The 25,543-nt window shown below is 36.1% G+C and overlaps 1 protein-coding gene across 3 annotated transcripts in view; it reads right to left on the bottom strand.

Moving 5' to 3' along the window:
- RAPGEF5 (Rap guanine nucleotide exchange factor 5) overlaps positions 1-25,543 on the bottom strand; it is a 220,878-nt gene that overhangs the window by 36,676 nt on the left and 158,659 nt on the right. For all 3 annotated transcript variants that reach the window (XM_037022017.2, XM_037022027.2, XM_073238710.1), the window contains exons 12-14: positions 4,678-4,756; positions 2,962-3,106; positions 1,710-1,807 (exon numbers count right to left, since the gene is read on the bottom strand). In XM_037022017.2, coding sequence (XP_036877912.2) covers positions 1,710-1,807; positions 2,962-3,106; positions 4,678-4,756 — 322 coding nt within the window. The remainder of the gene's footprint in view (positions 1-1,709; positions 1,808-2,961; positions 3,107-4,677; positions 4,757-25,543) is intronic.

Below are 25,543 nucleotides of genomic sequence, written 5' to 3'. Positions count from 1 at the left end.
GTCTTTGTCCCAAACCCAGAATAATGTAGTTAATGTCACAGAAGATTAATTTTCAGGCACTGGGCAGAGGTTTTTGCTCCTCAAAAAGATAAAACACAGTATTCATAAGTTTACTAGGTATAAAATACTTGACACCATGCTCTGAATTTCAAGTGAATCAACAAGAGAAGAAGCTATTTGTCCAACAGGTATATTTTTCTTTCTACCCACAGAAAGTGAACATTGAAGGAAGAACTGGATTTATTCAGTCCACAGAAACTCTTAAGTTTTCTCAAGTACTCAATGATTTTAGATGAAATTACTATTACTCAGATAGGAATACAGGTCAGCCAAGGTACATCTTTTAGAGGGTGTTTCTCTGTGGTGGAACTAGGAACATTCTGCAGGTCCCCAGATCAAACCTTATTCCAGAATCTAAAGACATCTCATCATCTTACAACAAAGAGGCAAGACTCATGTCTTGTACTGTTTTCTTTTTTTAATCTATTATTTTCCACTTTTATGTGTATTTTTGAATGGGATGTATTATACTCCACTAATGTATTTAGTTCATTTAAGTGTATTAAACCATGAATTAAAGTTTCCCAACTGTAACAAGGCCTGATTTACTGTACAGACTAACTTTCATGTGGATTATTATTTTGATGTAAAAGCTGTCTTTCTTTTTTTTTTCATTTATTTGTCCCTATTTTCATACGGGTTTTAAGGTATGGAAACTCTTATGGTGTAGACTACAGCAAAAGGCCATCAAAACTCACAACATTCATTTCTGACACACTGTCCTAACTTGTATCTCATTTCTGAATTTCTAAATATGTGATTTTCCTGACTGAGGACTAAGGCTTATACATGATTTGTTTACTCCCCAAAATTAATTTATATAGACATTTAATTTGCAATAAGATCTCCCTTTGCTAAAATTAAGTCAGGTTTTAAATCTTAAATCAGTAATCTGGAAAGCCTGAACTCACATTTTCTATGAGAAGTGTATTTGTGACTGCTGAAATCTTAACAGAAGTTTTTTTCACAACTTGACAACAGGTATATTTCATGTTTATTAAGTAGAAACTATAGTTAATTAGAGAACAGTTTTTTCCTCTCAGATTAGCTCTGCATCTATGTCTGAAAGCTAAATAATGGCTTGATGTTTTTCACTTAGGAAAATTAGTATGGGTGGTAAATCAGAGCAAAATCAGGTATTGGCAATTTGAAAGACTAATGAGAGCTACCTCAGGGATATGTGGACATGCCAAAAGCCACTGAGTGAATGGTTTGCTTTAATCCTTCTAATTTGATAAAGAACCCCAAGGGATCCATAAAATTGAGCCTTTAAAGTGCTCTGTGACTTGCTGGGATGTATTCATAAAACTTTTCTTCCTATCCCATTAGAAATAGCTAAAAGCCCCAAAATGACAAGTTAAATATTTACACTTTTAAAATTAAACAATAATATATAAAATGATTGTTTTTTATGCACCCAGGTTGTCATGGTCATATCGAACAGTGTTAAAAAACAACAACTCAATAAGCTTGACTTAGTGTTCATTTGGGGATTAAAAAAAAATATCTTTACTATTAGAAAAGATAAGGAATCAAAGGGACTCCCAGATTCAGAATGTGCAAAATAAACTTTATAAGACATCCCAAAATCTATCACATTTGCTGTTGCTTTCTTGTATTGCCTGTGATAAGGAAAATGAAATACTTACTGACGACGGGGCATTCCAAGTATCTTTTGAAATTCTTTCAATTCTTTTTCAAGTATTGGATATTCATATACATCATCCAGTACATTTCTGTATATGGTCTGGGGAACAAGCAAAATGGCAGCTGAAGTGGTTTAATGCCTATTTTGTGAGGATGAAGACTCATATATACAATGGTTAATGTGCTCAAGGAAACAGGTGGAATTCAGGACAATGCAGAGGGTTAAACCAGGTACTAATGAGATCCTGAGTAGGATTCCAACCCCTAGTCCCTTACTCAACTGCCAAGGTTCTCTTGAAGCATTTAGGGGCTATAGGAAAGGAATGCTGGAAACTTAGAGATATCTGGCTGGCTATTCAAGATTTCCATGCCTATTCTATATTTTTAAAAATAATATCCACATAATTATTTGGGAGGGAAAAAATCTGTTGAATTAAATTACCCACTTGTTTTAAAAACATTAGTTTAGTCAAAGAATTGGCTAAACCAGCTTTTAATTAGATGTTTAAATGACATCTGAATTTTAAAATCAAAGTGATTTCCTTCATGAAAGGCAAAATCAGTTTAAACACTGGCCTATTCTGAAATAGAACTCTTCCCTGCTCAGTTTCCATTCTATCCCTTCTCTGTGTTAACCTACATAGCTAACATGGTTTTGTTGGCCAAAAGAATCCAACTGTCTACAAATCATCTCCAGAGAATTACCTGTGTTGAAAAGATACTGCAACCTATTAATGATTAGAAAAATATATCAGTTTATCTAATTCCAAATGTAAATCTAGCTTAGTATCTATTTTATAAGTTATTATTCCTTAAAATTCTCAAAATATATCATATCCTGAAAAAGTTTCATAGCATATATATTGTCAATATAGTTTTTAAATGATAGCATTATCCAAATATTGTATATATGATAGTGGTTAGTTCAAACTCATAATGAATCTCAGTGTGTTAAATAGTATCAAGTTTTTAAAGTAAGTTGTATTTTACCTTCCTTAACTATTTCATTAGCAATAAAAATTCCCATGACTTACATAAAATCACCTTACATTAGTGAATGTAAAACTTGCCTTCTATATTTTTTCATAAAAATTTCTATGTACTCAGTATCATATGCTAAGCAATGCTTTGAGTCACAACTTGAATATTATGAATCGATTAAAAGAGTGCAACTACAAATGAGATTTTTGAAAGGTATTACTGGAATAAAATCAGTCATTTGGCACCAAAGAATCGCTGGAAGTCTTGTATTACCTTTAAAAACATTTTTGAATGTTCATCTTCATGTAACCAGTCTTTGTAGAGAGCAATCCACTGGGAAACAAGATGTAAGACCTTACGTTTCCGACACGGAACATCTGAGTTTTCTTCTTTGCCTTGGTATTTCTTAGCAGAATAGGTGCAAGTGGTTAAGAAAGAACATTACATTGTGGAAAATAAAAATGTGAATAGATCTGTTTATTCTTGGCCTCACAAAATATGCTAATGCACACTTTCCAAAGGATCTACAGGTATCTAAGCAGGCAGGAAGACAAGAATATGCATAGGGTGAGTAAGGTGTGCAGTGAGAAGAGCAAGAGTAAACCGAGGAAAATGACTTAAGCTGAAGACTTAAAACATGTTTATATCCAGGTGCAGTTTTAGAGGTTCTTCAGGGAAACTCTATGAGACATTAAATTACTCAGTGATAATCACAAATAATATTAGGGTCATATTTAAAAAGAGTAGCTTGAAGGCATATAGTTTGCTATCCAACAAACTATATTATTTAATAGATGGTAATTCTTTCATAAATGTTAGCATTAAAATTTAGAAGAAATCTGCTCATAGGTATTTTTCCAAAATGCTTTTAAAGAAGGAGAATTGAAAACCTTGTATTTATTGCTAAATGTCTTTAACACCCCACTTGGAAGCTGTGGAAGAAATCTGTTTTTGAGATTTTCCCAATTCAAAACTAATAATGTTTCAAGACCAGGTTCATAAACTGGTTCTAAAAAGTTTCAAAGTGTCTGTAGCTTTGTGTGGCTATATGATTTAGTAAAGCACTAAAAGTAATCACCATTGCTGGTTTATATATTTATTAAGAGAGATTTTACTTCAACTATCCCTTTATGGAGCTTTAAGATATTCTTTTAAGCAGGAAAATACTGTAAAGTGAGGGAGAAATGTAACAATTATTTAACAGGAAAAGAGTAATATCAAGACTGTTACCATTAAGGCTGAATAAAACTTAGGGATATGCGAAAATTATCCATCTTCCTAAAAATTCTCATGTGGGCTTAAGTAGACTCTTTGGTCTGGATAGTTAACAGACTACTTAAATGCTTCTGAAGCACCTTAAACACTGTGAGGCAAGAAGCCCGCCTGGAGATAGAGTGTGTTTACTAGACTAGGCTTTTTGGCCTTTCATCTGGTGCATCTCTTCTAGTTAGCATATAAAATCATAATGCTTCCTTAACTGGTCTTTACCTCCTAAGCACATCCACCAGCTCTGAAAAGATGAGACTTGGTTGCAGGGGTCAGTTCAGACCTTCAGTGCTGGGGAATAGCTTGTCTCTCCTGGGCTCATTTGCCCAAAACTTGTTATCACAAATGTCCTTTTTCTGCCGAAGTATGCTGGCACTAACTGACCGATCCCCTTCTCCAATCCCCTCAAACTCTTGACCCTGGGGTTTACCCATGAGGCCAAATTTACCTCCAGATTTCTAGTCTTGAGACAGAGGTTTGAAGAGAACATAAATAGTACAATTTACCCATGACACAGAATATAAAAACAGCAGCATAGCATTTCCAGTTCCCCCTGTTGATTCTGTCTCATTTCATCTTTTACATTGGATATAATTGCATTAATACTTAACATACCCACACTCTACTGAGGGCCTGAGTAAATTAAGAAAGGCAGTTAACTCTTAGTGGGAAGACATGTGTGAGAGGAAGCTGGCACAGCAGCCTGAAGTTAGTGGAGGATATTGCCTCAATAGCGCCTGGCACAGGTCGTCAGTTGTCATGAAGACTGTGTACGTCAGGAGGAAGTCATCCAGGAGGGTCTCTGCAAAGATAGAAAAACACACACAAGGTAAGCAAAGCAGTGACAAGAAGGGCAACCGCTCATCCAGACCCCTGAACAATGTGTCCAGCAGAAATATGACAAATGGTGGTAGGAGTGGGAGGGGTTAGGACAGGAGAATTTTAGCCACAAAACACATTTATTAAAGTTAGATTTTTCAAAACTCCTCACATAGAAAACCTCAAGCAATGAGATTATTTTTTTGGTGCAAGGCTGTCTAAACATACCTTTGTCATCTTTCTCTTCCCCACTAAAATACCACTTATATTTGTGGGTAAAGATGCTATGGAAAATCAGTGCATAAATAATGTGCTTTTAAAAATAAAATTTATGATATTTCAGAGGTATACACTCAAGTCCTACCAGGAAAGAAGACTGCACATTCTAATAAATTAAGGCTTTCTAAAGCCATTACTGAAGTCTAGGGCAAGAACAATGGATAATAAAACCCAAAGGACACATATCAGGTTCCAAGGCCATTCACCCTTATCTCTCGACAAAGCATCAGTAAGAAGTAGGGAAAGCAGTGAGTGATTTTGTTACTGCAGTGAAGAGAGACAGAGCTAAGTCCGGTTAAAAATGGAGAGCAGTTTCTCTTACAACACTAAACTATGTTTTCTACCTTTATCTTGCATCTACCTACCACTTCAGCATTTTATTAAAAATAAAAACAATAATAATAATAAAGGGAGAAATGTGGGATCCACATATAAATCAAGTATAAAAATCAAACGAATATTCATATTTGACCTGATTGTTTATAATTCATAATGCGTGATCAAAACCGAAAGTTTCTGTGATGAATGCCCTTGTACTGTTCACCATGTAAGAACTTATTCACTGTGTAAGAATTCGTTCACCATGTAAAAACTTGTTCGTTATGCTTCAGAAGATTGGAGACTGACGAGAATTAGGCTTGAGATGGATTAATGATTGTGCATTGAGCGTTGACCCCCCTGTACAGAATTTTATTGTTAACAACCATTTGATCAATAAATATGAGAGATGCCCTCTCAAAAAAAAAAATGGAGAGCAGTTTAATGTACCACAATATGTTCTTTTCTGGTTCCATTTTTATTGCCTCTTAGCCTTGACTGTTCTTGGGAAAGTTGAACATGCATGTACTATGTAACTGCTAAACAGGCAAACTCTGACCCCCAATATAATTCCCAAATAGGTAGAAAAGATTATATTCAGAACTCAAGGTAGAGTTTTTGCTATAATAGTCTTTATTTAATCCCCTTAATTTGAAGTTCATTTTACAATAGTAAATAGTCTTTATCTAATCTACTGATTTTGAAATTCATTTTACTATATGACTTGATTTTTGTATCTTTTACATTCTGGACATCTAATTTTTAGGTATTTGAAACAGTAATGTAAGAATGATGAACTTGTATACTCAATAGCATGTATGCTAAGATTTACATACTATATGTGTGTAAGAAGAAAGAACTGCCTAGTATAGAGCTCTACAGCTCTATGTTGAAGAGTGGAAAATTCCCAGAATTTTTAGAAATAACCAGTAACATTTATTTTAAAAGTTGATCAGTGTGAAACAAGGCTATGTTTATGAACACAAATTGATATGAGGTTGTAAATGATATCTTCAGCCCTATATCAACTGCAGGGGTTAATTTATTTCTGTTTTGTTTCACTACAGAACATCAAGATAATCCTGATTCACAGAGGTAAGTGGTTGCAAATGGGAATGTTTTAAAAAAGAAAAAAATCTTGCTTTCTAATTGCAAGATGCCTTTAATTAACATGAACAAGAGATGATAATGAAGAGTATTAAGGGAATTTTCTTCGAAGATATTCATTTATAAGTAACAGTATTCCTTATTAAAAAATTTAATTTGACAAATGGCACATAAGATGTAAAATAAGCCTGAACTTACAATGTTGTTTGCACTACAATATGTTAACTCTCACTAGTCTAACTTACTATTACCTTACGGAAGAAGCACATACTCAAACAGATGTGTCTGGGCCTTGCTGGGCATAAATTAAGTCTGGCATAACAAAACTGTGGAAGTGGTAGACTGGACAATTTAGTATGAGGAGACATGCACAGCCTGCATTCAGAAGAGGTGGGAGCTCACTACTAGAGTCCTTATTTACAAAAGGTGCAGGCAAACTCTGACCTACAATATAATTTCCAAATTGACAGAAAAGAGTATATAGTTTCAAATACATGCACAAAAAAGCAAAAGCTTTATTCTGAGATTTGCCCCAAAACCAGTTAACCTGGTCAGACAAGTTAATCATTTGATAACCTGATGAAAAGTTTGGAATATACATTTGAAACTCTGTATGTCTTTTGTTAGTTTTTAAAATAGTATAAATTAAAATCAAACAATGGCAGAATGTTTGAACCCCTAGGATATTTTGAAATACAATTTGAAAATTATCACTCTGGAATACTAATGAACAGTATTATTCACATATTCTAATAGTTCTCTGCACTATATATATATGGTTGATGAAAATCCTCAACTTCATGGGTCTGATTAGAAATCGAGTCTTTTGCATTCAATGTTAGGCACAGTTAGCAAGGGCCACAGAATAGCCTAGAATCTATTTTAGGGTTCTCAATGGGCCCTTATAGATCGGAGCCAACAAAATACAGAAACCACTGGTTTCTGTATCACTGGTATCTGTAGCCCTGAGATCCTCACACATTCAACATTTAAATGCTTCATATGACACACAGGTTTAGACTCTCTGGGATATTCTTACATTTAGTTAATTTAATGAGGTTGGAACTATTCTCTAATCAAGATTTACTCCATTAGTAACCAAGATTAAGAAGAATGCCATTAACTTTGACATAACCAGTCATTCCATTCTGAAATGCCTTAGATAATGAACTGGGTGACTATGAGAGTGGTGGATGGTGGCAAAACCATTTGACATTCAATTCAATTAATCAGCTCACATATGACAATATTTTCTTAAGGGCTTTGACCCAGAAGTGCTTATTTCCCCCTAAGCTACTACCATATTTAATATTCAATAGCATTTACCTAATTGTCTCTCTGTCATAGAAATATTAATTAAAATCAAAACAATGAGGCTATATAAAAACATCTCCAGTTCAAATCATAAGGAACAGAATAGCTGAAAATCCTAATGAAAAGAACAGATTCCCAATGCTCCTAACTCGAATCTTTCTCTAGTTAACTACCATATTGTTCTGAAATTTTGCTATATATAAAGAGCTTTCCTTTATTCTTCTTTAGCATTGGTATTTTTTGCTGCACATGAAAGTGATATAATCAAAATGACACACTTCAAATAAAAATGCATTTTATAATAGCCATGTTTCAAAAAAGGCTGTCCCATTGGTATTTAGAGGTATTTTTAGAACCACAATGGCTATATAAATGATCCCCTGAAGACTATTAGCCAACAATTGCCATTTAGAAGACTAGGAAATCCACTGGCATGTACATTAAGACACTATAATTATCTATTATATAGTGCTTAATTAATAGTAATTTAAGACTCTAGGCAGAAAAGCACCTTTGTGTATAAAAGCATCTTTCATTTAAACAAATTCATAGGTGCCATATACACTAACACCTTGAATAAAAAGATGTATTCATTTTGATGTCTAACTTTGTGAATACCCTCATATTAATATACGCAAAATTTTCTTTGACATTCTATTCACTAAATCAATCATTAAATCTTATTCCAAGTTCTTGGCTGATCACTGATAAAAATACTCAGCCATCCTTGTGGAAATACCCTTGCCCCTGCCAAAAAAAAACCAAGAAAGAATATTTATGTGATGGCTTTTTAAAATACAGCAAGTACTCTTGCAGTGTAAAAGTAACATGCTGATAATAAACTGGAAGGCAAAGACTATTACAGTTTTAAGTACTATGTAACTTGAAATAAAATATATCAATGTAGGGTAAAAATCTAAAGCCTTGATAGAAGTGTCTCTAAACTCATGTCTATGATTAGCTATAATGATTTTAATATAGAACTTTCTCCTATGATATGTTACTGTTATTTTTTAAGGCATAAGGAAAGAATTGTCTATTTAATATTTGATTTTATTTGAAAGTATATTTCTTTTATGTATAAATTATTTCTTCAGTGTAACAAGCACTAAAAATTTCCATTTTATTTCCCCAAAACACAAGTGTTTCTAGAACATCCTAGAGTTGCATCAAGGTGGAAAAGTAATTGGTTTTGTACAGACCCTTTTTATAGGGTTCTGTTATGTAAATGTAGTCAAATTAGAGGAACTGATCTAAATATTGCAAAAGGTCTAAGCTTAGTGCTTTTTCTTTCTCTCTAAAAGTATATTGTCAAGAAAGCGAGAATTTTGACAGACAAATGCTTACTAGTTGCCATTTAATCTAAGTATGGTAATGTGAATATTTAACATTTCTGAACTAACTTATATTTCCCTAAAGTAATGTTAGCAGTTTTGTTTCACCTGTATTTCTAGTGCAGATGCAGTGGAATTTAAGACACTCTAAAATATGTTCTACTTAATCTTTATTTTAAGGAGCCAAGAAAAATCTACTTGAAAGGCCCATTTCTCACCCTGGAATGTTACAATTTATCATTATTTTTTGAGAAGCAGTGCCAAAATGTACCATGTAATTTGAGTAAGCACAAACAAAGAAAAAAATTAATGTTCATGTTTGAATCATAGGTGAAAGTGCTATACCATTAAAAGTTATGTTTCTTAGTGTATTTTACATTTCTGAAAGCAATATTAATGAATTCAAATGCAGTGATTACCATAACTTTTAAATTCACTCACTTCCTGCATATTTTTGCAATTTCACCATAGTGCAGCCTTGCCATTCTAAAACTTCCAAATCTTGAGATCTACTTTTATTTTTTGGTATTGGTTATATAACAAATGCCTATTCATTTAAAGCTGTATCCATATCAAAACTTAAAAGCCACCCCTTTAATGACAGGAATTTACCATACATAGGGCTTGGGTGGCACTCTTACTCTTCAATTTATGAAATCTATTTTTTGCCTGGCAAAATTTGGTTTTGGAATCCCATCGTTCTTTCTTTAAGAATGATTTGAATACAACAGGTACTGTGTTCTTAGCTACATTATGTTTCACATACTTGCCTTTTAAAAATGTCACTAGAAGGGCCATGGAGTAATAAACACAGGTCTTGCCTACCTCCCCACACAAGGGGTGCAAGTCACCCTGGGGTTAAGAGAAGTGACAGGCTGCATCATCTCTTACTGTCCTAGTCTTAATCAGCTGCTCCCAGTGTCTTGGCACAATTATAATTATAACCTATTCATGGCTCATGCATGTGTCTGCCAAGCCTGCTGAGAACACAGCATAAAGGAGGCAAAGAGAATCAGGGAGCTAGATTTCCACCTGGGTAGCTTTAGGTATAGAACTTAACCTCTCTGGGCCTTAGTTGTCTATAAAGTGGACATCTACTCTACACTAGTATGTTTGTAGTCAGAATTGAACAGTAATATCTAAAGCATCTGGCAGAGAAACTGAATGCCTCAGGCACTCAATAAGTACTGACTGTTCTTTATGTTCATAAAGAAATATTTAGGTCCTGTCCCAATTCTCTAAGTGCCACCAGTTAACCAATAAAACCTGAGTATTGAGAACTGCCTGTATATAAGGCATTGCTAAGGAATTAGGGGTTAAGAGACAGGAAACATAAGAGCAAGCTGTGGCCTGGGGCTCTGATCAGTTAGGGAGCTGAGATAGGCATTCCCAAGGAATGAACTAAATAGGTAACATTTCGATGGGGCAGCACCAAGCTCAAGCATCACAGGGAATGAAGGAGGAATCTGATATGCCAGGGAAGGTTTTACCAAACAGGCGGCATGTGAGACGACCCCTGAACTTCTGAGAGAATTGGTGAAGACACATTTTACTTGGTCCGTCAGGAAAGGCAATAGATATAGGAAGACTAAGGGGAGGGAGCATGAGTTTACTTTTGAACATGTTGAGCTTGGGTTCCCTAAGGTTACTTTAAGTGCAGCTACTGGGCAAAAATATCAAAGACCTGAGCTTGATCAAGACATCAGGAAGATTATGGGAACTACTGTACAGAGAGGATGGCTGAGAACATGAATTCTCAGATACAATCCAAGAAGATGTAAGCAAGGGCCTGAGGGTTGAGCTGGCATAGATGTTCACATTTGGCCATTGGTAAGAGAATGATGAGTTAAAGAAGGAAGAGCGGAAAGAGAAATAAGAGCACTGGGAGACACAAATGGAATAGAAGCCAACAAGAAAGAAGGATGGGAAAAGACAGCAGATTATAAGTGTCAAAAGTTGCAGGAAGGAGGATCATCAGACTGAGCATTCAAAGGTGAATTTAGTGCGTGGATGGTCCCTGATTTGATGGCTTTAGAGAGATGTCGCTTGGAAAATGGTAGGGGCGTCCTCTACTTAGACGGACAAAAACTAAGGCTATTCTGATAATCAGCCCTCACACCATCTATAACACCATTTTCCCTCAAAGACTCTCCTTGCAGCTATAGAGCTCACTGATTGGCTAAAGCAGTTGCTCTCACAAATAAGCCAGGAGGAAAAATTTCTTCATAATGAATGCAATTATCATTTTTTTAACACTCTAGACTATGACATGGGACTGTCCTGGCTATGAAGCCTTTAATACCAATCTGTTATCATCTACCAACAAATCTTTATGCCTGGTTGTAAGATTCACATAGCTTAACATAACCAACCTCTCTGAGTTGCTCCATCTCATAAGATTAATACCACACAATGCATTCTTAAAATGTGAACTGGGTTTCCAAGTGCTTGTCAATTAAACATTCTAAAATTTCATGAAACAAAGATAATATTAAACATTAAATCTTAAAAGTCTGGTGCATGGTTATTTCAAACAATAACTCTAATCCTTGAATCAACTTAAGGTATGGTATTTTTTCTCCCAAGTACCAAAAAAGAATGTCTAATATCAGTCTTCTTTTAAGACTTGAAATATATCACCATTCTGAATGTTATTTTTTTCCCTTGGTCACTGTGAATCATTAGCAGACAGGTAAAATTTCATTATTTTTGTTTCTGATTAACAGAAATTGTAGGGATACGAGAGATGTTATTTTCCTCAAAGTTTAAAAATGGATAGTCAACTGTCTATTTTAAAGCTAAGAATTATCATGATAACTAGACAAACCTAAAATGATAGTCTACAAACTTACTAATTTAAAGTAAACATACACACACACTTAATAAACACAACTAAGACTGTTTCTAAATAATCTGGCACAAATTCTTACACAAATTGAAAACTTCCAGTACAAGAAAACTTCCTTTAATGTACCTCCCATGTTTAAAAATATTTCTAGGACAAATATTTCAACCAGTGACTGATGGGAGGCACACCTCTGTTGTCTGTTTTCCACACTGGCCATTTGCACTCTTTCCCATAGCACAGCGGCTTCCTCACACAGGCAAAAGGGAGACTTTTGGTTCAGCGAACTGCAGGCGTGGCTGCACCATTGACTGAACACCTGTCATTTAGGACTGAGCACCATGCCCTCTGCCATGGAGAAGACCAAGTTGTAAGATCAGATCTCAGCTTTCACAGGGGTTTGGAATTTGCTTGGTGGGATCATTGAAGGACCACAAAAGCAGCCTATAGGCCCCCTGCTGATGAATATTCCATTCATGTGAATGTCTGAGCAAACCCCACCTCCACCCCCACCGGTACACATGTGTTAGTTAGCTCTAGAGAGGCCCAAATGTGCTTTGAACCACACTCTGTGTTTTGGTGTGACTGGGAAGCCAGCAATGGCTTGGGTGGGCAAGGACAGAAGGGAAGGGAAGACAGTAGCTGCTTCATTTGAAAACAACCAAAACAGCCACCCTTTATTGACCACATACTACAGACAGTACCATGAGCTGTACCACCATGATCTGCACTCATGTCCACCCTAGGAGGTAGGTCATGTAATCTTTTGTGGGATGATAACATTGAGACTTAGATAAGTAAGGTAAATAACCACCACGTTATTGCAAGTTCATGTTATAAGGGGCCTAGGTCCCAAGGTGGGCTGAGCCCCAGGTCTGGCTCTTTCACTGCACTGTGCTCTCCTGAGGGTGTGGATCCAAACAGTCCACACCATGGTGGGGGTTAGGAAGTGCAGGGAAGTCACGGGACCCTGGGTTTGGACAGGGAGAAATGTCATAGATACAGGAACTTGGTCTTTTTACTGACTTGAATCACCAAAAATGCCCCCATGAAGCTGTTTTCCATCTATATCAGTATAATGGAGTTCCTTTATTCTTGACTCAAATTTTATTTTTATTTTCTAGTGAACACCTAGAAATAGTAAATAGCTATAAAAGATCTGCCAGTTTACTGTTCTAAAGGTAGAACTGACAGCCACATGGAAGGGTTAAGATAGTCCACAAATTCATAACGCTTTTAATATGTTTTAATGGCCAGTTATACATACTTACGTTTTTAAAAATTGAAATGTAAAGGCAGAAATTTGACAATTTCTTATAAAGGCCAAACCATTAAATTCTTCCTTTCCTTCTAGATCAACTTCTCCATATTAAACATTACAGAGAGTGAAGATCATTAGTCACATTATATTTTGCTCACTCTTTTCTAAATCAAAAGAACTGACTTTCGTGTCAAAGCCATGGCTGTCCCTGACCTCAGTTATCACCTATGTTTATCAGTTCAATATCTGGGTAAACAGGCCATTAAACATATGTAACTAGTGCCCTTGGCTAAGATATTTTTGTTATTTGGCTTAAGGCACTCAGATGAACTCCTTTGTTACACATGGTTCTAATAAGTCAGTTCTGTTTTGTTTTAAATGCACTTACTACTAACATCCCTAACAACACAGCCTTAGGCTTTTTTCTTAGCATTGAAATCACATGATTCACAGTGATTTGATCCACACAGCAGGTATGTAACAGGCACATGAATTCTAAAATATCACCAAGAATATAATTTATACAACTATATACTGTAAGTTACTCTTACAAAAACAAATTTAAGTTTTAGTATATGTTTATGAAAAATATTTCTAACAACTTGTAGGGGAATTTTGGAGTGAAAAGTGTAAATTTCTCAAACATGAATTCAGCGGCTCAAATTAGACAGGAGAAACCTTCTATGTTAAGAAAAAATCAGATTATTGTCAATAATCACTTGCTTAAAGAATAAAAAATAATCTAAACCACTTTGAAAAACCAAACCACAAGCTTAGAAAAATTATACAATGCTTTAAATCACAGTATGTTTATATTTCTTTGAAGACACAGAAATATATCATTATGGCCTCGGGTCTAAAGTATCAAAACAAACTAACGTAGGCTTCCATTTATAAAATCGCATGCAATTTTCTTTTTCTTTAGGAATCAAACTTTGATTTGTCTTGGACCTAGAATATTTTTAAATTTTTACAATATTTTATTTTTAATATTAAATAATTTAATATTAATATTTATTGCTCCCCAGGTATTTTAAAACCAAACCAAACAATATATTTCCCCACTTCATTTGAAGCTAGATGTGGCCACAACTAAATTCTGGTTCATGACATAAAAGCAGAAGCTGTGTGTGATTAACAGGTGTGTCCTGGCTTTCTGCTATCTGGACTGGTTCATCTTGATTTATGAGATGAAGGTCAAACTCTAGGGACACTGGAGCAAACAGCTGGAAGGAGTCTCAGCCCTGGCTGATTTCAGAGTAGCTTTACCAGCTCCGGATTACATTTCTCAAGTTTTATTTTTTGTGTGTGACAGAGAAGTATATTTATATCTTGTTTCAGTATCACCAGAGTTTTTCTGTTATATGCAGCCATGCCTAATCACATATAACATATACACAGAAAAATTTTAGGAATTCAAACACATAATCAGCACTGTGGTCTGGTTCCCATTTCTCAGTTATGAAAAGCAGGAAAAAAGTACATTTAAGGAGAGATAAGTATTGTAATTTACCCTGATCTCACTACTGCAGATTCTAGAATGCTCTGATGAAGACACTTTTGGCTTGCATGCTTTTGTTTTTTGTTTTAAAAGAACAAAATCTCTGCCCAAGAGACTGTCAAACAAACTGTCATAATTCTGAGATCAGCCTTTGCTCTATGCCAATCAGCGCTGGCAGAACTGCAGCTTGCTAAAATATTTCTACAAAAGCTATCAGTGGTAAATGGAAAGGGCTTGCAATGCCTTCAAATTTAAATCCAACTGAGCCAGGACAAGAGAGGTCATGCTCTATATGTCTAACTCTAGGGAAAATCTAAAATCAGGATGAAAATATCTTCACCTTTTCCTTAACAGAACACATGACACTAGATTTATGGTATTTAGAACTCTGCTACATAAAAACAAAATATGTGATATCAAGACAAGAAGAAAATTTAGGGGAAAAAAACCCTAACTTGCTCTAAGCACAATGTAAATCCCTCTTCCTAACAAGTATATATAAGGCACATTGAAAGGGACATGTTAAGAAGGAAAATACCAGATGCTTTAATATTTGAATTACTATCTTTCATGAGCACTGTTACATACACCCATTCACCTAAAACATGTTCATTTTTATACAAGAATTTAAGTGGAAATAGCCAGCCAGGTATGCAGTGGGCAATTTTAATTCGTACTTTGCATCTTCATACTAAGTGAGGCTGATTTACAGGATTAAAAATTTTTAAGTTAGAAGATTCACTTAGTGTCCGGTATGCAGAGAACAGACAAGAATGGTTAAGTCTGAAGCAGAAAAGGATACAGAATTGCTTTGAAAATAATTTTCTGTCACTACTTAGATTATTTTGGGAATTACAATAAGATATTTTAGTTTTCCACACTTTTTGTTCACCCATATTTAACAATTCTCATTTCATATTTGTTTCTGAGATTTAGGGGAAGGAGTACCAGCCAAATAGCAGCCTTAAATACAAGGCAAAAGCTGCAAAGAGAAAATAAAGAATGGTTTCAATTGTAGAGCAAGAAAGCCCTAAGGGCAGAAAATGAGGATAATGGGAAATAGGAGGGGAAGGTTATGAGAAAGACTGCAAAAAGAAATGAAGAAAAGCTCAATTATAGGTATGATAAAGGCAAAAATTCTCCCACTCAAGAATATCCCTTGCAGACATATGCTTGTCAAATACAGCAATTCTGTGGCATTGCACCCTTTAAATGAAGCAGTAAAGTGATTGATACACACTGAGAGATTAACATGAAGTGATTATAATCAACAAATTGACATCCACTAACATTTATTTCTCACATTTAAAAGACTATTTGAAACACACACTCTTACACAGAAAAATCACTTTTTTTTTCTTTTTTTTGATAGGATGCTAAATTTTGCTTGAGAGGGATGTCACAGCATTTAAAAAATACAGACAAGGATATCTGATGATCTCACTTTGAATCCATCAACTGGGGAGATAACATAAGATCTAAGAGTTTTTTCATCCTTTGACACTGCCTTAAATACAGTCTCAAGTAAATTCAGTAGCTGATGTTACAGTAAAACAATGGTTTTGCTAAAATTACTAGACTGTCATACTCTTTATTAACCTAATATCTTGTCTCCATGAATTTCAGAATCTGTTGCTCTTGTCAATTTGTTGCTCCAAAAATGCTTGACTTACATCAGACATATAAAAGTTTCTGGAAATACCGCTGGACACTGACAAAATCACAAGTGTTTCTACTAAAATATAGTACTAAATATGTCACTAGACCCAAAACTCACTGAGAATATATGGTAATTTTAAAAAAGCTTTAAGATTGAGAACAGCATTTTCTTTTTAAAGGAACAAAACGAAAATTTACAAAAACAAAAATCAATTAGCATCAAACTAACTCAGAAACTAATCTATAGAACTAGAGATAGAAAAGAAATAGAAGTAGCAGCCATCAATCTTGCAGGGTCTATATTAGGCAGACAGAATATAAAGAGAAACTAAGTGAAGCTGTTATCTTTCTCCATTTATTTTTATGAGAAAAAAGACAAGATAAACAGAGGATTTATGTTTCACAAAAGCAACCTTCATCCTATGTCAACGAGACTATGTATAGATTTAAGCCATTATCTTATTCATATAATAAAACCAAAGACTTTTAGAACTCAGAATTCTACATGAACTTTGTGACTTATTAAATAGGGCCTTTATGTTTTATATTTAAAAACAGACTGTGATTTTATATATCCTAATTCTTGGAAAATTGACAATTCATATACACACTTATGGCAACTCGCAGTGTACCACAGTATTTCATTATTTTGACTAATTTATCCTCCAGACATTCTAAGAAACTAGCAACCTACTAAACTACCAAGAAAGAAATACCTACAGTTCCTCACAGTTGTCTATCGAAAAAGATGAGTATTAAATTTGGCATAGGAGGTAGAGGGAAAGCATTTCAGAGGAAGCAATAAAATATAAACACAGGAAATAAAGCAAATAAAAAAGCCCATTCATTTTTAAGTCTGCCATGCCAGCTTCAGTTTACACCAGGAAACCCCTCTTAGCTCAAGGGGGCTGAGGACATCACCAGGACTGACTTTACAGAAACAAGTGTCACACGTGTATGTTATTTGGACCACAGACTGGAAGAAACTTTCAAAGATCCTCTCACTTCCAGACACTTGGAGAAGACCTTCACTCAAACCCATCAGATGGTGGTTGATGTTTTCCTCAAAGGATTCAAAGAAGAAAGTCTAAAACTCCTGTTAAGATGCCCAGTTCATCAAAATCCTTATAGTCAGGAGGCTTAAGATATAATTTCCAAGATAATTCTTGCCTCTCATGTATTTCATTTTCCATCCCCTATCTTCAGATCTTCTTGAAACTGCCATACAATGATTCAGTTGGTTTCTAGTGTGCTCTAGATACATTCAAACTCAAAGTACTAGAAGAGATCATATGGAGTAAATACAAAAATGATGCAATAAAAAAATGTACTCCAATGATCTCTCCTTATTCTAGGGATTGCTTTCCTGAAAAGTATATTGAACTCCTACTTATATTCTTATCCTTTAAACATCTTCCTTTGCCCCTTGGTTATGTTATAGTGAAAACTTCCACATTTCCATTATTAATCAGTATATGTTAATGACCTTATGCTTCAGCTCTGTCTCACTTCATTTCACCTTGCTTCATTACGAACAACAGTATTAATTAACCCACTATCTACTGGCAGTAATCAGCATCAATTCCCTTGTTATCATACATAATACTGCATGTTCAAAGGTGGTGTGAAAAGATTAGACCAGATGATGAACACCTCAAATGAAATTCACAGTCAAAATCTGACTTTTACTCACTTCTCATGTGAGCTGTCAGCTGGAACTAGGACCTCTTCCTCACAGTCCCTCCCCACCCTGCCCCTGTTTTCTTTATAGCCTTCCTGAAGCCTTTGCTCACCCAGTGGTCATCCTGCTCACAGCTGGAAACCAAGAAGCAGGTCTTTGTGTGAGAGATTAGATGGCTCTTAAGTGGCTACTGAAGCACCTGATTGGGAGTTTATAGCTAGAGTTGAATGGTAGGTTTTTATTTCATTTACACTTCTCATCCATGATTTTTCTAGGATGGAAGTCACTAGAAAAAAATGTCTGGGATAAAGCTGGGTTCATTTCCAGAGTCAAATGATCACTCTTTCTCTGAAGCAGTTTAGTAAACTTCTCCCACCTTAGCTTCTATATCCATTAGATGGGGATAATTATCCTGTACAAGACTCCATCTAATGGAGAGGAAGTTTAGATAAATGGAGTGGTGTCTTGAGTAATGAAATCCTGGCTCACAAATCCGGAAGGGGTTTATAGCTAGAGTTGAATGGTAGGTCTGTCATAAGTAAATGGGGCAACTGAGAGAAGAATTTACACAATTCTAATTATTACTTTGTCAATATTAATTTATAAAGCCTCCTTATGCTTCAGTTATGGTCAGCAAATACATTACATTCTCTGTATTAGTAATCAGGAGAGCAGCTAAGGGAACTAACTGTCCAAACCCCAACCCCAACACAGCCCAACCTATAGAACAAAGATTACAGAGCAGAGCAGAAATCAGATTCTAATGCAAGCACCTTTACTCCTAGCTGTCTCTCAACAGTACTTTGGGAATTTCCATTGTCACTGCGCATAGCTGTTTCGAGCCTTCACTTTATCTGGAAACACAAGCCTTCACTGAACAGCAGTGCTCTGCATCTGCATCTAAGCCACATCCAGAGCAGCTGGCACTAATGAATTTAGTCTTTCATTGATTTTTTTATTAGCATGTATGCAAACAAAATTAACCTAATTTTTAAAAGTGACAGTTTCATAAAGCTGAAACAGACCTCAAGTGGCAACGGAGTCCTGTTATTTGTCTCTGAGAGAGCTACATTCACAGGTCAAGATGGTGAAAGGCTAATGTCAAACATTTCCTTGGATGCAGATTCCATGACTCCTGGCCCTAGCTAATACCATCAGGGGATAGCTATACCTACTTCAATTTCTTCTTTTATTTCTTTTTTCTGTCTTCAATTAAGTCTATTTCCTTTGGTTCTGAACTTTGTTGACTATAACATGTTAATTCTCTAAAATACTTTAAGCACATGAAAATATCCGGCAGCTTCTTTACTTTTAAAGTCATGTGATATTGTTATTCTAAACTACTGTCTGTAATGCTATTGATTAGTTAGTACTCATCATTTAATATCCATTCTTTCCCTATATGTTTTTTGCCTGACTCTCCCAAATAGAATAGAAGCTCCACGAAGCTAAGGAGTTTGTTTTGTTTACAGCTGGATCTCCCCATCTAGGACGGTGCCTGCATAATAGGTTAAAGATATTTGTGGAATGAAAGAATTATATCTTTCTAAGATTTTTATTCATGTGTACCTAGAAGTTGAAAAATTAAAAATGTACTGTTATGTTATATTACAGAAACAGTGTATAAAGTTAAAAGTAAAGAAATTATGGGGGTTGGCTAGTATAAGAGATAGGATGTAGTATATTTCATCACAGGGAAAACTGCTTTTCTTTGGCAACAGACTATTTCTGAATATCCCAAAATGGCTTAGTAATAAAACTCTGTAAATAGGTTTTACTAGTAGGTGGTAAATCAAAGCTATTCTCTGAAACATTATAGCATAATTTCTCAAACGAACTTAAAGGTTATATACAAACATATACTCAAATCATCACAGGCATGGCCGCAGAGCTTCCTACTCCATCAACATTCTAACTGCTCTATGAGGCCAAAGAAATGTAGCTATAATGTAAAGTAACTTGAAGTTAGACCAAATAACCTAAGTCCTTGTACAATGGCTAAGTGATGGTGACTTTGGCATAAAATGACCACAAGGTTCTGGAGGTTGTCTATATAAGTCCTAGGCACTCCTCTAGATGTAGAATTCCATGGTTCTGTGACATATTTGGAAAGGAAAGAGATTAATATAGATTCCTTTGAATCGAAGGATTTTAGTGATGAAAGACACTTCAGAGATCATCTTATATATGACTTGTTCAAGGTTTCAAGCTGGATTACTAATGGATTCAAGCCCAGATCTGGGACCCAAGGCTTCAGAATCTCATCTTAGCACCCTTTTTACTCTGCTATGTGAATTCTCTCCTCCCTTAAAACATTATTTCTTGCAGAAGTAAGCATTCCTGGCTGGGAGACCTAAGGACCAACTGGAGATTTTTGTAGCATGACAGAACCCTGGCAAAAACCCAAATGGGTTTTGTTCACTATATCATCACTTCCTCATTCCAAGAGTTGAGAAATAAAACAGCTGTGTGTCCAGTACCTCTGTCTCTGATTGCTTCCTTTTTCAAAACCATTTCAGTGGATGGACCAGCAGCGCAGGTTGGTGAATTTTGAATTTCTCACGCTGCAGAGGCTCTGGGGCAGGGACCAGTAGACAAAAGGCTGGACATAAAGCCCTGGAGAGGGAGTGGGGAGGGAAGGGGAGGTGGAGGAAGGGGGAATGATGCCCTTAACTCTCAGCAGCGAATACATATTTGTGGCTATTAGAAACTTGGAATATGGTTTAAAAAGGGGTGGGGAAGACAATGTCAGTGTTGGCTCTCACACCTGGCTGCCTATTAGCGTCATCCAGGGAGCTTTTAAAGCCAGTAAGGCTTAGGCCCCAACACAGGTCCACTGAAACAGAATCTCTGGAGTGGGGCCCTGGCTTGGTATTTTTTTAAAGCATCCAATGTGCTATTAATGGGCACTGAGCTAATGTGCTAAGATCCACTGGTCTATTTAATACAAGACATTACAAAAAGAAAAAGGAAAGATAAATACAAGATAATTTTACATGCCTATTAATTGCACAAAATCATGGACAGATTACAATTTAAAATTTTCTGTGCCTACATCGTTAATCATCAGAGAAATGTAAATTAAAACCACAATGAGATATCACCTCACACCAGTTAGGATGGCCAACATCCAAAAGACAAACAACAACAAATGCTGGTGAGGATGTGGAGAAAGGGGAACCCTCCTTCACTGCTGGTGGGAATGTAAATTAGTTCAACCATTGTGGAAAACAGTATGGAGGTTCCTCAAAAAACTCAAAATAGAAATACCATTTGACTCAGGAATTCCACTCTTAGGAATTTACCCTAAGAAAACAGGATCATAGATTCAAAAAAACATATGCACCCCTGTGTTTATTGCAGCACTATTTACAATAGCCAAGAAATGGAAGCAATCTAAGTGTCCATCAGTAGATGAATGGATAAAGAAGATGTGGTACATATACACAATGGAATATTATTCAGCCATAAGAAGAAGACAAATCCTACCATTTGTCAGCATGGATGGAGCTAGAGGGTATTATGCTCAGTGAAATAAGCCAGGCAGAGAAAGTAACAAATCATTTCACTTATCTGTGGACTGTAACAACAAAGCAAAAACGGAAGGAACAAAACAGCAGCAGACTCACAGAACCCAAGAATGGACAAAGGGGTTGGCAAAGGGAAAGGGACTAGGGAGGGTGGGTGGAAAGGGAGGGAGAAGGAGATTAAGGGGCATTATGATTAGCACACATAATATTGCCTCACTACAAAGGGGGGGCATGGTAGAGGAAGCATAGCACAGAGAAGACAAGTAGTGACTCCATAGCATTTTACTATGCTGATGGACAGTGACTGTAATGGGGTATGTGATGGGGACTTGATAATAGGAAGGAATGTAGTAACCACAATGTTGCTCACGTGAAACCTGAGCATAAAATTGTACATCAATGATACCTTAAAAAAAAATTTCTGTGACCTAGCCTCAAAAAGTTTTAGTCCTGCAAAAGCCACGTTGCTACAGGGTAATTAAGGTCTTGCCTTCTGCAGGACAAAGCCTGGAACAGAGGCACCAAACATCTTTCCGGACATTCTCAAAGGCAAGGAAATCAAGGAAGAAATTCACCTAAATTGTCTTCTATTTTTCCAGTGATCAGGAGAAAAGCATTCTTAGATTTTCTTCACAAGAAATATGGATTAAATGCTTCTGACAGGCTTGGTGCTGGCAGACAAGAAGATTAAAATGTTAATAAAAAAATGAGGTGCCAGGCCCAGTGATACTCAGGTTTCCGACAATGCAATGCTCTAAAAAAGCCATTAAGCTGGTGATGGAGAATAACTTTTAGACTCTTATCAATTAAGTGAAACACTCCTATAATATAAACCAGGTACTTCCACAGAGGTTTTTGCCTCACTACAAAGGTAAGGGAGTCACTTCCTCAGAGACAGGCTCAACCTGCCAGGTGCTGCAGAGAGCCTACCATCAATCCTGGGGCATCCATGACATGATCACAGCAGCCATGTCCATGGTATAATGAGTACTCATTCATACAGTATACTGGAGACGGTGTCATGAAGTAAAAATAGCAGCCATACCTTGAAGAAAGTAGGTCAAACCTAATAAGAATAAGCTGGTAGGCTTCATCTAGTTTCATTATCCTATTCTGTTTACTTTTTCTTTTGAGAACCTGTAATCATAAGTATATTTTCTTCAAAAAGATGAAGAATAAGGAAATGGAAAAAAAGAGGGAGCAAATAATGCATTTCTTCTCATATTTTCCCTAAGGTAGACCTGTCATTATGCAGATTAGGAAAGAAAATCAGTAAGAAGGTGTTTTTTACTCTATAATCCATTTGATATATAGTTTTCCGCCTGCTTTGAAACAGAAATCATTATTCCCAACAGAAGTATCTCTAAATAAAATGTACTTTATCCTTTCCAGGTAGGGGAGAGGGCAGCAACCACTGCAGCCCCTTCAGAACAGACTACAATTTAAAAATCGGGGAGGAGGAAAGGGGAATGATGCTCCTAACTCCTAGCAGCTGCAGGAGAAAGTTCTCCGGCTCCTCTCCTCCATGGCTCCAGGTCCTCCACTCACATCGCCTTGTTTTTCGTCCTGCCTGCCTTTCTTGTAATTCTCCTGGGCTGGGAATGCCCAATGATGTCTACCCTATTTCTGGGAAGATAAAAGAACTGCTTGATTTTTCTCTAACATTTCAAATGTTTCAGGTCAGAAGCTGAACCTTGAAAGAAAAGGAAATCTTTGAAAACAACTTCAATAGACGGCTTTCCATGTTTACAAATCATATCTAGTTACCAGGTTCAAATAGCTTTTCCATTTTAAACAGTGTATTCATTCATTCATTCATTCATTCATTCATTCCACAGATATTTGCTGGATGCCTCCTTGTGCCTGGTACTACCAGAGAGGAAAGGTATGCACATAGGGGGTTATGAAAATGAGCATGCTAAGTGTTGTGTGTATCTAATCATTCAGGAAAATCATTAATAGGTTGCTTTTAAGCATCTCTAATATTATTTTTGCTTTTAAACTCAGTTTGACTTGTTGATAGAATTCCATACAAACTGTTCTATTCTATTCTTGATTCAGGTAGCAGCAGGAATACTTTATCACAACAACCCTGGCATTCTTCCTGTTCCACTCAATTAACTAAACTTATTTTTCCATCTGCACGTTAACATCAGTTAGTAATCACTTCAACTTGTCCTTTATGAGTATAGGAGGTCTCTTCTGTTTGGTCCTGCACCTGCATTTTCACAACAAAGTGACTTCTGTGGGAATGAGATGAGAAATTACTTACATCTCTTGCCTGGTTATCTTCCCATTTTCCCTAGCCTCTGGTGGGTACAGGGATGTAAGAACCCAGAACAGGTCCACCCCAGTCCCCAGGACCATTTATTTTCCCCCCATGTACCCTTTCCTTCTCATAGCCATCGGGGCCATGTAGACGACCACCATATGGTTCCACCCCGCCCCATATGGCTCCCTCTCCCTAAAAGAGGCACTGAAGAACATAAAAACGCTGCTGTATACTTTTATTGCAGCCCCTTCTCATTTTCCTCCATCTGTCTTCCATATGGTTATGCGACTCTATTAAGCTCTTGCACACACAGGCCTTTTATAATGAGGACTGCCAGTGTGACCATAATAAACAACTAGAATTCACCTCTGTCAGTGTCAAGGGACCTCAATTACTTTAAATATGTCATTCATTAAGTATTCACACCAGAACTAAACCACTTTTCCTTCAATTTGCACATGAAATTTATTATTTTATTTTATGTTTATGATATATCTTTTAATTTTATCGACAAAAAACACATAGTGGCTTTTCTGCTGTATTTTCTCCAAATGCTATATGTGAAGTTTTGGAGAACTGCATGTGACTTCCACTTAGGTGTTCCTATTATGTACACATCAATCACTCTCTAAAGTTGACTTCTTCATTTACACAAAACTCTCCTTTAACCAAAGGAAAAGAAAGATGTTACTATGTTTTCTCTCAAGTGTCTCTGCAAAAATGTGAAGTTTCACACGTATCCTCTGCAAACTTACAGGAAATGAGTAGGAATGAAGAAAGGCTAACCCATAGGAGCCTCTTCCTGTCCTGCTGAGGCCAAGCCACGAGGTCCTGGTCCTCTTTGCTTTGCTGAGCATGTGGCTAATGTGACATAGTTGATCCCTGGGTCAGTATAACAAGTCACTAGACACCACGAAAAACACCATCTCCCAGCAGGAGGCAACTCCTGGCATTAGTAATAGTAATCATTATTGAGTGAATTCTCACTCCTGTGTTAAACAGTGGGAACCTGTCAGTGGGCACCTAGGCCATCTTTCTCAAAAAACTAATGACAATTAGGAAGAAAGAAAAAAGAAATCTAGTTAGGCCTAATATTGGCTTTAATAATTTTTACATTTATTTATATGACAGACACAAAGTCTTACAGCATAGAATCATGGTGTTATTAAAGAGGAGAAAGCATTCAATCCCCACAAACATCTACCCATGTTTAAAGGTGTCCTCTTCATGGCAGGTAATGAGTCTGTAATCTATTCAAACCACCTGTGTAAAGCAGTACATGGAAAATTATGTGCAGCTCCACTGATTATATCTGATGAAGCAGAACATGGAACTAGTGCTCAAATGCACAAAATATTCATCAATAGACATATAAAAGCAACCTAGTAAATGCCCCAAGAATACATATTTCTCTTAGCTTGTTTATATATAAATGACAACTATTGATTTTCCCCCAGAAACATATGCACAATAAGATATTTATTTGAATTTTGAGATCAAACAATAACATCACTGTAGGATATGTGATCAGGTCATTCTTTTTTTTTAAACCTGCTTACATATTACACACATCTTTGTTTCTCTTCATGTCCTTTATAATGAAATATGAGCCAGACATCATGTAGGCTCAGAAAAAACTCCTGGGATGCATGGGAACTCTGGCTCTCAC

Source organism: Manis javanica, chromosome 6 (assembly GCF_040802235.1).
Source record: "Manis javanica isolate MJ-LG chromosome 6, MJ_LKY, whole genome shotgun sequence".
Lineage (NCBI taxonomy): Eukaryota > Metazoa > Chordata > Mammalia > Pholidota > Manidae > Manis > Manis javanica.
Note: the sequence above shows the minus strand (reverse complement) of the source record. Positions and strands in the feature narration are given on the sequence as shown.